Source organism: Silurus aristotelis, assembly GCF_946808225.1.
Source record: "Silurus aristotelis genome assembly, chromosome: 24".
In the NCBI taxonomy this organism is placed as follows: domain Eukaryota; kingdom Metazoa; phylum Chordata; class Actinopteri; order Siluriformes; family Siluridae; genus Silurus; species Silurus aristotelis.
In genome coordinates, this window is record NC_139597.1 from 2,598,054 (window position 1) to 2,612,774 (window position 14,721).

Below are 14,721 nucleotides of genomic sequence, written 5' to 3' on the forward strand. Positions count from 1 at the left end.
TTATGTAATCTGATTGGATGGTGAGACGAGACCCGACACCGTTGCTTAATTCCAGAGTGAGAAACCACACCCTGTTAGGCCAAAAGTTTATGGACACCTGCACATACGTTTCATGTGCGACCTTACCACTAGATTTTGTGGAGATTTGTGCTCATCCAGACAGACTGTTAGTAAAGTCAGGTACTGATGTAGGTGAGGATGTGAGGAGGCCTGGGGGGGTGCAGTCAGCGTTCACATTCATGTTCAATAGAGTTGGAGCGCTATAGCAGGAGATCTTCCACTCCAACACATGGAAAGCAGATTTTCATGAAGCTGGGGCTGGAAAGTTTCCTGCTAATGCATCCAAAATGACATCCTGTACAATTGTGTGCTTTAATTTTCCTGCGAAACAGTTGCGTACGAGTCGGGTGTCCCATTACTTTTGGACTTAACTGAATTTCTAAAATTGTTCATCTTTCAACAAGAAAGCATTCGTACATAGATTATATAACAATATGTTTTAGGAAAACCTTTATTATAATGATTTTAATAAAAATTAACTAAACTCAAGATTAATTTTTTTCATATAAACAATTTTTTTAAGGATATGGTATAAGGTAAGACAATAAAAAAAGGCATGGGAGTAAAATGTGTGTAATTACATATAAAAACTAATTATTAATATAATATAATATAAATAAATGGTCGTTTTTTTTTTTTCTTCAATGTAGTTATACCAAATTTTATGTTTGTACAATTTGACCTGGCATTAGGACAAAAGCCGTGACACTGAAATCTCCTGACGAAATTAAATAAAATAAATCAATGCAAACTTGGAGCATGTACAAGAAATAGATGGTTATGGGGTGAAAATATTGCATGGTGTCATGTTCAGTAAAATCTCTCACACACACACACACACACACACACACACACACACAGCCACCAGTAAGTGTTAATAATGACAGCGATGATGATGAAGACGATGATGTGGAAATCTGAACTTATGCCTAATCTGTGTTGTTGTTTTTGTTTGTTGTTTTTTTTGTTTCATTTTGCGTTCATGGTGGTCTTTTGTGTGTTTTATGTCCAGAGTTTGATCACTCTGTCGGTCCAAAGGCTTGTAAATAGATTGTGTACAGTACAAATCCTGACACGTGCTGATGATAAACCGTGAGTGTGTGTGTGTGTGTGTGTGTGTGTGTGTGTGTGTGTGTGTGTGTGTGGGGCCTTGTCACAGTTTACACACACACACACACACACACACACACACACACACAAACACACACACGGCGATTATTGTGTATCTACATTTATATGTATAATTGTATTGACTGTCTGCTCTTCATCCCCCCCCCCCCCCCCACACGTTTATTAGAAAACCCACGCTCCTACTGGACGAAAACCATTTCACAGTATCAGTATCCCAGTCCTTATTGACGCTGGGCGTTTTCTTTTCACGTGATACTCCTTGCACTTCTATAGTCCTAAAGAATCGAGTTCCACTCCATTACAATTCCATGTTTTTTTACCTACTCAGGCGTCGCGATTTGCCTCTTTAAATTCAAAGCTGTGATTGACACACATCTGTGCCGCCCTCTAAACTGTGCAGTTTATTCAAAACAATCGTCCCTTCGAAAATAATCTTTCCTAAAGAAAGACAGCATGGTATCCGCCGACAGCCGGGCAGCACCGCCGACACACACAAGGGAATGAAATGATCACAAATTATATATTTTTGTTAAAAACAACGACGAAAAAAAAAGCATGTAACCTCTAACGTACTTCCGAGAGCCCTTACATATACATTATATATAAATATATATATAAAAATGTATACATAAATATATCTACAAATAAAAATATATAAATATAAAAGATGTTTTAACAATGCAGATCTTGTTCTCACCTCATCTTCATGGCTGCCCTCTCCAAAGTCGCCCAGTGAAATGTGAACTATATACTCTATATGCATGTGACAAAACTTATCATTATTCCGGAGTGGCATATGAATTACTAACGTTACTGTGATGTGAACCTTCTGTTAACATGGGGCTTGTATATCCAATGCCTTTGACAATCATCTGCACATATCAAGAGTTTATATACCATGCTGTAAAGAAACAGGGGATGAATGTGTTTTTTTTGTTTTTTTTTCCTCTAATAAATCCTGAATGATTATTGTGTGATTATTGTGTGTTTTTAATCCGACGGTGGATTCGTATTACCGATTTTTGATTTTTTGAAGAATCATTTTGGTAGCACCTTTCATTACGAGCCGTTAACAAAGTGATTTTACAATAAAAAGTAAAAAATAAATAAAAAATTTGCAACCACGTATCAGTCAAGAAACACAAAAGAAAAAAACATGCTTTAGGAATTAAAAGCGATAGATAGACAGACAGACAGACAGACAGACAGATAGAATAAATTAATATATTCATTCATTCATTTTCTCCCACTTATCCATAATTCGGGTCGCGGGGGCAGCAGTCTAAGCAGGCCCCCGCCTTCGACTGCTGCCCAATCCTCACAGCACCGTCCCTTACGGTCCCTCCTGCAGGTGGTGAGCCCACGGGAAGGCGGCCCTACGTCACTCCGACATCACGGACCTTGATATTTCCCTCGTTAGGGACCCCCGGAGCATAGAGGGTTAAGGGCCTTGCTCAAGGGCCCAAGAGTGGCAGCTTGGCGATACCGGGGCTTGAACCCCAGACCTTCCGATCGGCAACCCAGCGCCTTAACCGCTGGAGCCACCACTCCCCCCATATAAATGAATATATTCATTCATAAATTTAATTCTATCATTTATAAATTAAAAATATTATATACCGCTCTCCGTGCAGCACGTAGTCTCGTATGTAAAAAACAAACTGCATGTGGTGTCAATGATTCGCCTCTAGAGGTCGCTTTCGTAATAACAGCGGACAGTATGGATTTTGCTGAAAGCCGATAGTTCCAGTGATCAACTATTAATCGGGATAAATAAAGTAATATAATTTATTAAGATAATGCTTTTTAACAGCACTCTATTTTTACGTTTATTGTAGTGGAACATCCAAGAGACAAGTTTGCTCCGATTTACCTCCAAACTTGTGAGGTGATTGGGAGTTGATCATGGACTGAATTCAGTGAATGATTGGTAAGAGGCCTGGGTGAAAACACAGCCAAGATCACAGATGAAGCCGAAGACAAATTCACAGACCTTTTATTAAATAGCCACTTGAGTAGTTACACATTGACGTGCTCAAACAAAACACACAATGGCTGGTACCCTTGTGAGCCCTTGGCAAACTTGAAGCATTCTCTTAAGAGCTCTTCACCTCAAGGATTATCTCCTACTGTCAGAAAGGTCACGGCCTTTGAGATCTCTCACATGGCTTCAGGGGATCAGCTGGAGGCCAAACACTCATGCTAATCCTTAACCTCATACTCAAACAATCTTCTCCATGGTTGTCTTTTGGACACTTTCTCACGGACACACCGCAGGAAAGGCAAAAAACCATTTTAAAAGTGTATGTGCTTTTCGAAACATCCCATTCGCCATTTAGTCCACATTTTCTGTAACCTCCATGCTTCTGAGAAGATGTTCCAGTAGATTTGTGTTCATTAAGCCATAAAGTCAGGTCCTCATCCTGAAGGTGTTCAATAGGATTGAGGCCAGAGCTCAGAGATATTTGGAGCTTAGGTCTTAGTAAAAAGTGCATTCATGTGTTGAGAAGTCTAATTTAGGAAATAGGAATCTGGTCCAGAATAGTTGTTGGTGTTCGGTGACACTTCGTGTCTATCATTTTATAGATACTGCATATAAATCTTGGACCCACCCAAACAGAACTAATGCTACTGAATACTGCTTTAATTGGCAATATCATTTGTAAAACAGAACATTTGTTCTGAAGATCTGTACAAAAATAATTTTTCCAGCCATGTGGTTCTTCCCCAAACTGTCATCACAAACTTGGAGGCTCACAAGTGTATTGGATGCATTTGGATGCTGTAGCATTGCATTTTCCCCTTCATGTGAACTAGGGGACCCAAACCTGTTTCAGTATGACATGTGCACAAAACCTACTCTATGAAAATATGCTTTACATGGGTTAGAGTGGAAGGTTTTGAGTGTCCTGATCTAGAGCTCTCACTTTGTCCCTTAGTAGATGATGAATGTGAACGTTGACACCCCAGGTCTCCTCACCTCACCTACATCAGCACCTGATTTTATTAACACCCTTGTGGCTGAATGAGCACAAAACTCCACTAAATCTAGAGATCGAACCCGGGCCGCAGCAGTGAGAGCGGCGCATCCTAACCACTAGACCAACAGGGACCCTCTATTTGACAGATATAAGCCAATATTTAATTGAGGGTTTTATCAACTTAATATATGTGAACTAGTAACTTAATTTAGCTTCTATAGTGTCATTGGTGCACCTAGTGGTCATAAATGAGAACTGCAACAATAGAGGGCCATTAAATCTGATTGGGTAAGCAGGTGCAAATGTAGCAAGATATTGAGAATTAGCAAATATGTTTTAAGTTTATCTTCAGTATAAAAAATAAATCTAAATCTGGCCTCCCTACATTACAATCTTTTTCTAAGAAACAGTCGTAGATTTGAACAGTGGTGATCAGTGGTGATCAGTGATTGGTTGGCAGCAAACCAAGATGGGGGTGGTAGCTCAGTGGTTAAGGCATTGGGCTTTGGATCAGAAGATCACAGGTTCAAATCCCACCAAAACCAAGCTGCCAAGCTGCTGGGCCCTTGAGCAAAGCCCTAAAACCCTCCCCTGCTCAGTTGTAAGTCGCTCTGGATAAGGGCGTCTGCCAAATGCCGCAAATGTAAGATGACTAATTATTAGTTTATAAAAACATTGGCGATTGGTTGGTGGAAAAATTGCTGCTTAATGATTGATAACAATAGTGATTAATAATTCGTTGGCAGCAAAAAATGCTTACTATAAATTGGTTGATAAGAACAATAGGGATTAGTGATTGGTTGGCGGCAAACCATGATGATTAATAATAATTGATAGGAACAATAGTGATCAATGTTTGATTGATTGGAACGTAGTTATAAGTGTCTGGTTGATGAGAACAATATTGACCATTGCTTGGATGATAATGGTGATAAGTGTCTGGTGGATGGGAAACATCTTTCTGGGGTTTTAATAACAGCATATAGAGACTAAATGTGGAGATACCAATCTTATGGTCAGGTCAATCTCCACTACATTTAAAAAGCAGGATGAGGATAAATAAATCCTTAAGAGTCATGTTTTTTTTTGTTTTTGTTTTTTTTATCTTTATATGATTTAAAATTAACATTGACAAAAAAATAAAAACATCCGGAAAAATATGAAGATTGAAAGCAAGGCAGATGATATTTACAATTTTCTGTTTACAATTTCTTTTTTTTACTATTATTGAATAATAATTTCTAAAATTATAAAAAAAAAAATGTTGGCTGGTGTACAAAAGAAAATACAAAGCAAAAAAAAATAGAAGAAAATATAATATATATACATTGTGTTTTTATTCACTGTTAAAATCTTTTTTTTCCTTTAAGTGGTAATAAACAGAATGGAAATGTGTAAAATTCCCAGACCTCCTGGTTCCTTTTTCTTATGATTACATCCACTATGTGGACAAAAGTATTGGGACACCTGATTTTTCCAGCCATATGTGGTTCTTCGCTAAACTGTTAGCACAAAGTCAAAGGCACACAGTTGTATAGGACGTATTCTGGTGCACGAGCAATTTTCCGTTCACTTGAACTAGAAAACCCAAACCTGTTCCAGCATGACAATACCCCTGTGCACAAAGCCTGCTCCATGAAGATCTGCTTTACATGGGTTGGAGTGGCCTTCTAAAGAGCTCTGATCTCATAGTTTTAACTCCTTCGGGATGAATGTGAGCGCCGACTGGACCCCCAGGCCTCCTCACCTCACCTACATTAGTACCTGACTTCACTAACACATGGCTGAATTAGCACAAATCTCCACAAACACCCTCCAAAATCTATTGGAAGATTTTCACAGAAGAATGGAACATGGTCATTACATGTATAACATTAAATGGAGACTAAATGTGGAATTGGATTTTCAAAAAGTACATCTAATGCTCATGTGTCCACAATCTATTGTCCATATAGTGTATGTTTTCTTCAGGTTTTCTCCCAATTTTCAAAAACACAGTGTGTATGATGCCCTTTGATGTCCTGGGTGTATTCCCACCTCATCCAGTGGTCCCAGTAAACGCTCCAAATCTACTACAACTCTGGAGATAAATGGATAAACGTACGATCTAAAATCTCTTGCGCTCCTTCAATGCTAAGGGTGAGCAGTTTTTCACCCTCTCTACTCTACTTGAAAAAGAAAATACTGTCCAGCAGTGTCAAGTCCGGATGGTGTCGAGTGTGTTCACAGCGTGTGTGTGTATTTGTGGCGTGACAGCCTGTGTGGAGGAGCGATGGAGTTCAGGTGATGTTCTGAAGTCTTCTTGATGGCGCTCTGACGCTGCTGGAGCTCCTGAAGATCACGTTCGTAACGGCGGCTCGTTTTACGCTCTTTGCGAAGCGATCGCTTCAGCTTCCCGACCCGTTCCTTCAGCTTCTGGTTCTTCTTCTCCAGTTCAGTGACGCGCTCCTGCAGATGGCCCGCACGCTCCTCCTCTTCAAACAGCACCTGCTGCACGGACGAACACAGCAACTGGGAGAGAAAAAGATAGAGATGAAAGTGGAGATGGTTAAAATCCATGTTGGAGTGCATTGAAATGGGATCATCAGCAGACCTGAAAGCTTCATTACTTTCTTTTCACAGGTACTTGTAGGAAGTGGTAGCTCAGTTGGTAAAATGTTCTTTTGATCAAATGGTTATAAGTTCAAATCCCAGCACAATCCAGCTGTTGGGCCCTCGAACAAGGCCCTTAACCCTCAACTGCTAAGTTATATAAATGACAATTACATTTGCCCAATTCCACATATGTACACTTACTTATAAAATAAAGCGCCCACTGTACCGCCATGTCTAACCGTCTTATTTGGACCCAGCAAAACTGAAATCCACAACCAAATCTGTGTCCTATTCCCATCTTCCTGAGGACCATATCCATTTTCAATTGGATTAATTTCTATTTGTGTAGCATTTTACTCCTCATCATCATCTCCATCATCTCAAAGCAGCTTTTCAGAGACAAAGTGGTTATAAAGGTTTAAAAATAAGTAAAAATTTTGTGCTTGGTCACATTCATGGATGATCATTTGAGTTTTTCTTGCATATAAAAAGAGGACATGAGCAGAAGAGGTGAGTGAGGACGGGAGCGAGGAAAGAGAAAAAGATGGCCTTAGAGGAAACAGCCACCTGCTGGAGCAGTGTTTCTGCTGTTTAAACAGAAGACCTGCTGCTTCAACAACAAACAGCAACAGGTCTCTGTGGGTGACTTCTGGCTTAGCGACGTACCCAAATGCCGTGTGAACGAGTGAAAAGCAAATGGACAAATAAACAAATGCACACTTTCCAGTTTCGAGTTGATTATTTTCTCCAGACGTACGTTAGAAAAGATTTTGGGGCATTGTTTGCTTTTTATACCCTCATCTTTATCCCCATTCTCTCGGAGGGTGCCAATAATTTTGGACATGACTCTACAGCTCCCGAGGCTAGACAGCTGGTCAGAATACGCAAACACGCTTCTGGTGGTCATGTTTTTGTCACAGCCTGCGCTCGACAAACACCCAATTACTTATTTTTCTTAATGAATCATCGTCTCCTCCCACTGTGTGTGTGTGTGTGCGTGTATGTGTGTGTGTGTGTGTGTGTGTGTCTGTGTGTGTGTGTGCGCGTGCACTTTCCAGGCCATTTCCCAGGCCAAACACAGCCTGTTATGTTCAGTGGTCCAAGCTGTGATGAAAACACAACTGAAGCACCCACAGGACCCTGGAACAGACGGAGGGAAAGAGAAACAGGAAGGAGGACGAGGAAGGCACAAATGGCTGTTTTTTGAAAAAGACAGAAAACATAGCGACTGAGCCAAGACTGCTCAATCTCAAGCAGAGAAGGGAGCCAAACCGAACGAGGGTGGAGTCGTCGCAAATAAGGTTTCAATAGCAACAAGGGACTCTCTCCCTCTCTCTCTCTCTCTCTCTCTCTCTCTCTCTCTGGAACGGTGGAGCAATTATAAATCAAACTCCCATTATTGCACCCGAGCATCTTTTAGGGTGCCATTAATTTTGTTATGTTCAAATAGAGAAAGGTTCACGTTTCATCATCATTACTTTTTATTGTGAGGCACTATTTCGAGGCATAGGTAAATTAGATTGTCGCCTAGTGTGCAACCAGCAGGGGGGCGCCAGTGAGCACCCACTGTCCAACCACCGAACTCACCCTCGCCCCTGATCAAACAAGAGTATTGTTATTATTATTATTATTATTATTATTATTATTATTATTATTATTATTATAGCATTATTTTGCTATTTTAATGTATTTTGGTTACTTCCGATTATCTGGCAGGGAATGTTGTCGATGTTTAACTGGAATAAAAGTGTTAAAAAAGGTGAAAGCCATCAGGGGCCAGTAGTGTAAAAAATAAAAAAGAGGATAAGAAAAAGAAAGTAAAACATAAAGGTGTGCTATTAATTAGTCTATGTTTTGTAAACTGGTTTCCCGTCGCTCCGAGGTCACGAGCGCAATAGCACATTTCAGCAACGAAATATTAGCATAGTAAAGTAGAAAAAATTAAAATAAATGCTAAAAACAGAAACGGCTGTTTAGTGTAAATTGGACGAGGAATTTCAGGCAATAATTGTTGAATGTGTTTACATTTTTTTTTATGGAAGGTTGTTTCCATAAAGGTTGATTTGTATGGTATGGGGGTGGAGCATTGTGGTTGGAGGGCGGAGCCATTGGGAGGGGCCAATGTAATTGTTTCTTGGTGCAAAACAATAATAAAAAATGTTTTATATATATTTCCAAATCGAAAGGAATAAAGCATTGTAATGTTCATATGTAAGAAAGAAATCAATCAATCAATGGATAAATTAATTAGTAAGTAAGAATAAAAGAATAAATAAATAAACAAATAAATGGATGAAGGTGAATAAAATAAATAACTAAAGGGATCAATTAATCTATAATTCACTAATTAATTGATTATAATTGATTATAGATTTGGTTTGTTGTAATGAGATTTGGAGCTGGAATAATGATGCTGATCTGAATCAGAGTTCTTCTTATTAATCCACGTTTCTACAGCTGGAAAGATTCTTGTGGTAATGTGATATTTATTGTGATCTTCATCACAACAGACAAATGAAAAAGCGTATAGACACTTATACGAAAAAGAACAATGAGCCAGTGTGGAGTTTCTGTTACCATCCATAACCTGATTATGTTCCTACAGCAGCATGTCACAACACCAGTGAAAGATGTAGTTCATTGGTTAAAATGTTGGACTTCTGATCAAAAGGCTATGAGTTCAAATCCCAGCACCACCATACTGCCACTGCTGGGCTCCTGTGCAAGACCTCCTGCTCAGTTTTTTATAAATCAGATAAGTTGCTCTGGAAATGTAAAAGTCACCAAAGGAATATCGAAAGCCTTCAATTGCAAAGAAACCCGCAGCTACAGCTGAAGCGCTGAAACTGGAGACTCCTTCCATAAATGCTAATAAACATCTTCTTACAGTAGTCTCACCCTACGAGGCGCAATGCAAAGAAACTCTGTAACAGCTCATCTTTCTGATAAGGGTGAGTGCGAATTTATACTAGAGTAACCGTTCTTCTTCTCCACAGCACAGTGTGTGTGTGTGTGTGTGTGTGTGTGTGTGGTGTGTGTGTGTGTGTGTCAGAGTGCTGTGAGTCGCTGCTGTGTGTTGTGGTATTGTGCTGAAAGAGCGACTCTTTTTAGCTGCGTCAAACAAGTCGTTTCCCACAGGAAGCTTCATCTGAACTACACAAAAGCATTCATTATCTCTGTTCTTTCCTCGCATGGATAATCACCTCCACCTGTTTTCACACACACACACACACACACACACACACACACACACACACACACACACACACACAGACACACCCCTTCGTGTGAGATCTGAAGTAGTCCTGTCAGGTGAACATGTTGGTTCTAATATCTATCATCAGTTCTACAGTAGAACAAACTAAACAGATGCTATTCTGTGATATAGTGAAGTTTAATGAACATTAATGGAAGAAGTCTCCAGTTCCAGTCTTGAGGACAGATTTAGGGCCTTCTGGTTTTTCATTAACTTTTGGGTTTTTCTTCTGTTTTAACTTCAGAGCTGCTTTCCAGAGAAGTAGTAGCTCAGTAGTTAAGGTATTGGACTTCTGATCAGAAGGTCATTGGTTCAAATCCCAGCACCACCAAGCGGCCACAGCAAGGCTCGTATCCCTCAACTCTGTCCATAGATAAGGACGGGTTTTTCTTTTTTGTGTGGGAGTGATAGCTCAGTGTTGGACTTCTGATCAGAGGGTTGGGAGTTCAAATCCCAGCACCGTCACTGTTGTGCCTCAACTGCTCATTTGTATAAGATCATTAAAGGTCTCTCTAGTCATGAATATAAGTGTAGATGAGAACAGGTTCCCTTTTTGTGTGGAAATGGTAGCTCACTGGTTAAGAAGTTGGACTTTTGATCAGAAGGTCATGAGGTCAAATCCCAGTACCACCAAATCTGTTGGGCCTTTGAGCAAGGCCTTGAACAATCAACTGCTCAGTAAATGTAATTAGTCCATTGTTAGTTGGATAAGGATAAGGATGGCTGCCAAATGCTGTCAATGGAAATTCCACAACATTTAATGTAGCTATAAATGGATAAAAACTCATTCTTGAATAAAGTATACAATAAACAACTTTTGGGTAACAGAAGATCAAATCACGCCACCCAGTTTTGTGTGTGTGTGTGTGTGTGTTTGTGTGTTTGTGTGTGTGTGTATGTGTGTGTGTGTGTGTGTGTGTGTGTGTGTGTGTGTGTGTGTGTGTGTGTGTGTGTGTGTGTGTGCTAATCATTTTGCAACAGTCCGGATGACTGTTTTCCCAAAAGCGCCATCTGTTTAAGAGTAAGAACACCTGTTAGCATAACCTCGTGTCTCTTCAGGACATGACCTCTAACCTCCACATGCCTGAACAGAACAACACAAACATGTTACCCCACTACCCCTGACAGGGTAACTGACAGGGCAGTGATGCATCACTCACAGTTTTTCCTACAATCACATCTTCCCGCTATGTGAACGGGTGCAAAGGGAACACAGGGTAGTTTTATGACGTCAGTGTTGTCACACACATTAAGAGCAGAGACTGGGGCAGGAAGGAACCATTTATTCTTAAGGCTCGAAGGCATTTCTTTCATTAGGCTGTAAATCTAAATTCTTCTGTCTAGTAGAGTCAAAAATTTTCTGCTCTTCCTTCAGATCACAGCTCGGAGGGGTAAGGGGTCAGCCATGGGGTCAGTAATGTTTTTCCAGGACCAAGGCAATACAGCTACACTAGATAGGCAAAAGATTGTGGACACCTAAGAATACAATTGGTTATATACATCTTTTTGAACATTCCATTCCACATTTAGTCCCCATTTGCTGGTATAATAACCACCACTCTTCTGGGAAGATGTTCCACTGGATTTCGTGCCACTTATTCAGCCACAAGGGTGTTAGTAAAGTCAGGTAGTGATGTAGGTGAGAAGGTGAGGAGGCCTGGGGTGCAGTCAGCGTTCCAATTCATCATGTTTAATAGGGTTGAGGTCAGAACTCTACAGCAGGAGATCTTCTACACACTTCTAATCCATGTACATCAAATCTACTTGGAGCAGGCTTTGTGCACAGGAGCACTGTCATGCTGGAGCAGGTTTGGGTCTCCTAGTTCAAGTGAAGGGAACGTTTCATGTCACCACATACTTTACAATGGCAATGACAATGGAAAAGTCAGGTGTCGCAATCCCTTTGTCCATTATTACATTCCTACTCAGACACAAAATAAAGACACTCGAATACTACTAAAGGTAGTAAATATGTGTGTTATGTGAGTATGTGTATTATTTCACCATGTATTTGAAATGTATACTGAGGGAAATTCAACAACTGCCTGTATATGATCAATAAAATCAATAAAAACAAGGTTTATGGTTCCTCAAATTATTCCTGGCGCGACATTTTATAGAACGTCACGCGACAATATCGCTGTAGAAGTCGGATCTACGAAAGGACAAATGATCTAGCGTCTACAAATAGCTCTCGGAGAGTTTCTCGCTCAGGATTGCACTCTGTGGATATCAGGCCTGTGTACAGATGTGATGTAGATTAGGATAAAGAAACGCCGTCGTGTTCTTTTTAAGATCAAGCGGATTAGTGTCAGGATATTGTAGAACATCTTTCTGTCACCCCACTGGGCATTAATCCGACTCGTAACCTCTGTAAAACAGCTTGGTGTGTGTGTGTGTGTGTAGTTGCACACGTGGCCTTGACTTGTGTTATGTTCCAGCTGCTCTTGAGTCCCTGAGTCTCCTGACTAAATGCCCAGCTGATCTCTTGATTACTTTCACCCTCTTTCTGAGACAAGAGTGTGTGTTTAAGGCACTGTGGTTGTACATATGTTTATATGTGCCTCTGTTTGTATGTGTGTAACTGTGATTTCATCACGGCCAGCAAACGTGAAAATGTGCATGAAACTGGGCAAATCTGACACAGAGATGTTTGACATGACATACATTTGACATATGGTGAGGCTGAAACATTGCTGGAAGACGATGAGAGATCAGGAAGATCTTAAACAAGCTCAACCCCCGAAAATCCCGAAACTATTAGGCAACTTGTGCATGAGGATTGTCAGAGATGATTTCACTTCGATGATCACCCTGCTGGCCAGATTCGGGTACTGCGGTCTTCGCCCTCTTTCCTGAAGATGATGATCCGGCTTTAAGGTCGCCGTTCTGACGCCGTTGTGGAGATCCAGCACAAATCACTTAAGGTGCTTGATGCACTTCGAAAAAAAGACTTCTAGGACACATTCCAGAAGTGGCTGTGCAAGAGGACTATTTCAAAAGGCGATTGTGTGTAAACATAGATAAATAAAGTACTTTTTTGTAAACAGAGCATCTCAAAACTTTTTGAACAACCATGTAGGGCGGAAAAATCATCGGTCCCAATACTTTACTTGACCATATAGGTGTAATAGGCATATAATTTTGACTTCCTGTGTAAAATATTTTACATATTAGTGATTTTTTTTTTTATATTTTATGGCTAAACATCTGGTTAAAATTAATTCCCAGACCTCCTGAAATAGTAACAGAAATTGTGGATTTAAATCTGTTTTAAATTCATCGTGCCTGCATGCTTAGAAGAGAAGAAGAATAAGAAGAATTATTATCCGTTTATACGGATAATCAACTCTCCAGAGATAATCTTGATCTTCAAGAAGCTTGAAATGACCAAGCAGAAGAAGCTTCAAATAACAGGGTAATAATAATAATGTCCTGGGAATGTTATGTCCACTGCAATACAGAAATATATGCTAAAATACGTATAAGCATTGACACGCTGTCGTTTTCTGTGAGGAGACGGATGTGTTATTATTATTTATAGAAGGAGTCAATGGTTTTCTACCATAGGAAAGATTTCCTGGATATAGCAGCTTATGCTTTGGGGTTTATCAGTAGTTCAGTAGTTCAAATAACATTATTTATATCAGTAGATGATATCAGTTCTACATCACGTTGAACAATAGACATTCAGATCCACTATGAATGAGGATGAGGTTCCTCTCAAAGGTTTCTTCCTCACGCCATCTCAGGGAGTTTTGACTCACCATGATCACCACTTGCTCGCTGCATCATCTGCATTGCATTGAAGTGAAGAACTCCCCGAGACAGCAAGAAATCTTACAAGGAACCAGACTCGAACTCAAGGGAAACCCATTCTCTTTTTGGCGATGACGGATAGTGTGATGCGAAATGTTTGAAAGAGTGTTCAGTATGACCGCAATATTCTATATCGACAAAAGTATTGGGAAACCTAAGAACCTAAAAAGTTCTGGCTTGAAATATTCCCTTCACTTGAACCAGGAGACCCAAAAACCTGCTCCATGAAGATAAGCTTTACATGGGTTGGAGTGGAAGATCTCCGGCTATAGTTTTCTCACCACAACCCTATTGAAGGTGATGAACGTTGAACGCTAACTGCACCCCAGGTCTCCTCACCTCACCTGCATCCGTACCTGACTTTACTGACACCCTTGTGTACGAATGAGCACAAATCTCCACAAAAATTAATCCATTTCCGAGAAATGTGGAACAGTATGTTTAAAAAAGTGCACATACAAATTTTATGGTATATAAAGTCTGGGATGAGTCTTTATGATTCCAGCAGATGTTTTTTGCTATAAATGTAAAATTGTTTTAGGGGAATCCAGATAGTGAGAGGATCCACAGCAGAAAAAAGTGTGTCAGCACCATTTAATCAGACAGCAGGAAAACATGTAGAGCTCTTAAAACAATACACTCCAGACTCTCGACTCATGTAATGACCAGACGTAAACGCTAATGATCACTCAACTCACTCAACATCCTGAGCAGGTTCGGGCCTGTTATAACTGGAGGCAAGTTGTTCAGTTGTTGCCAGTAACAGTTATGCAGTGCAATAAGTGCACTGCATAACTGTAAACACACACACACACACACACACACACACACACACACACACACACACACACACACACACACACATAGAGCTATATCATG

General features: G+C 40.1%; 1 protein-coding gene across 1 annotated transcript in view; it reads right to left on the reverse strand.

Moving 5' to 3' along the window:
• Positions 1-5,487: 5,487 nt before the first annotated feature.
• The window catches only part of ccdc3a (coiled-coil domain containing 3a), a 14,361-nt gene continuing 5,127 nt past the window's right edge, over positions 5,488-14,721 (reverse strand). Inside the window, exon 3 of the mRNA XM_083528032.1 lies at positions 5,488-6,683. Coding sequence (XP_083384158.1) covers positions 6,396-6,683 — 288 coding nt within the window. The 3' untranslated portion in view covers positions 5,488-6,395. The remainder of the gene's footprint in view (positions 6,684-14,721) is intronic.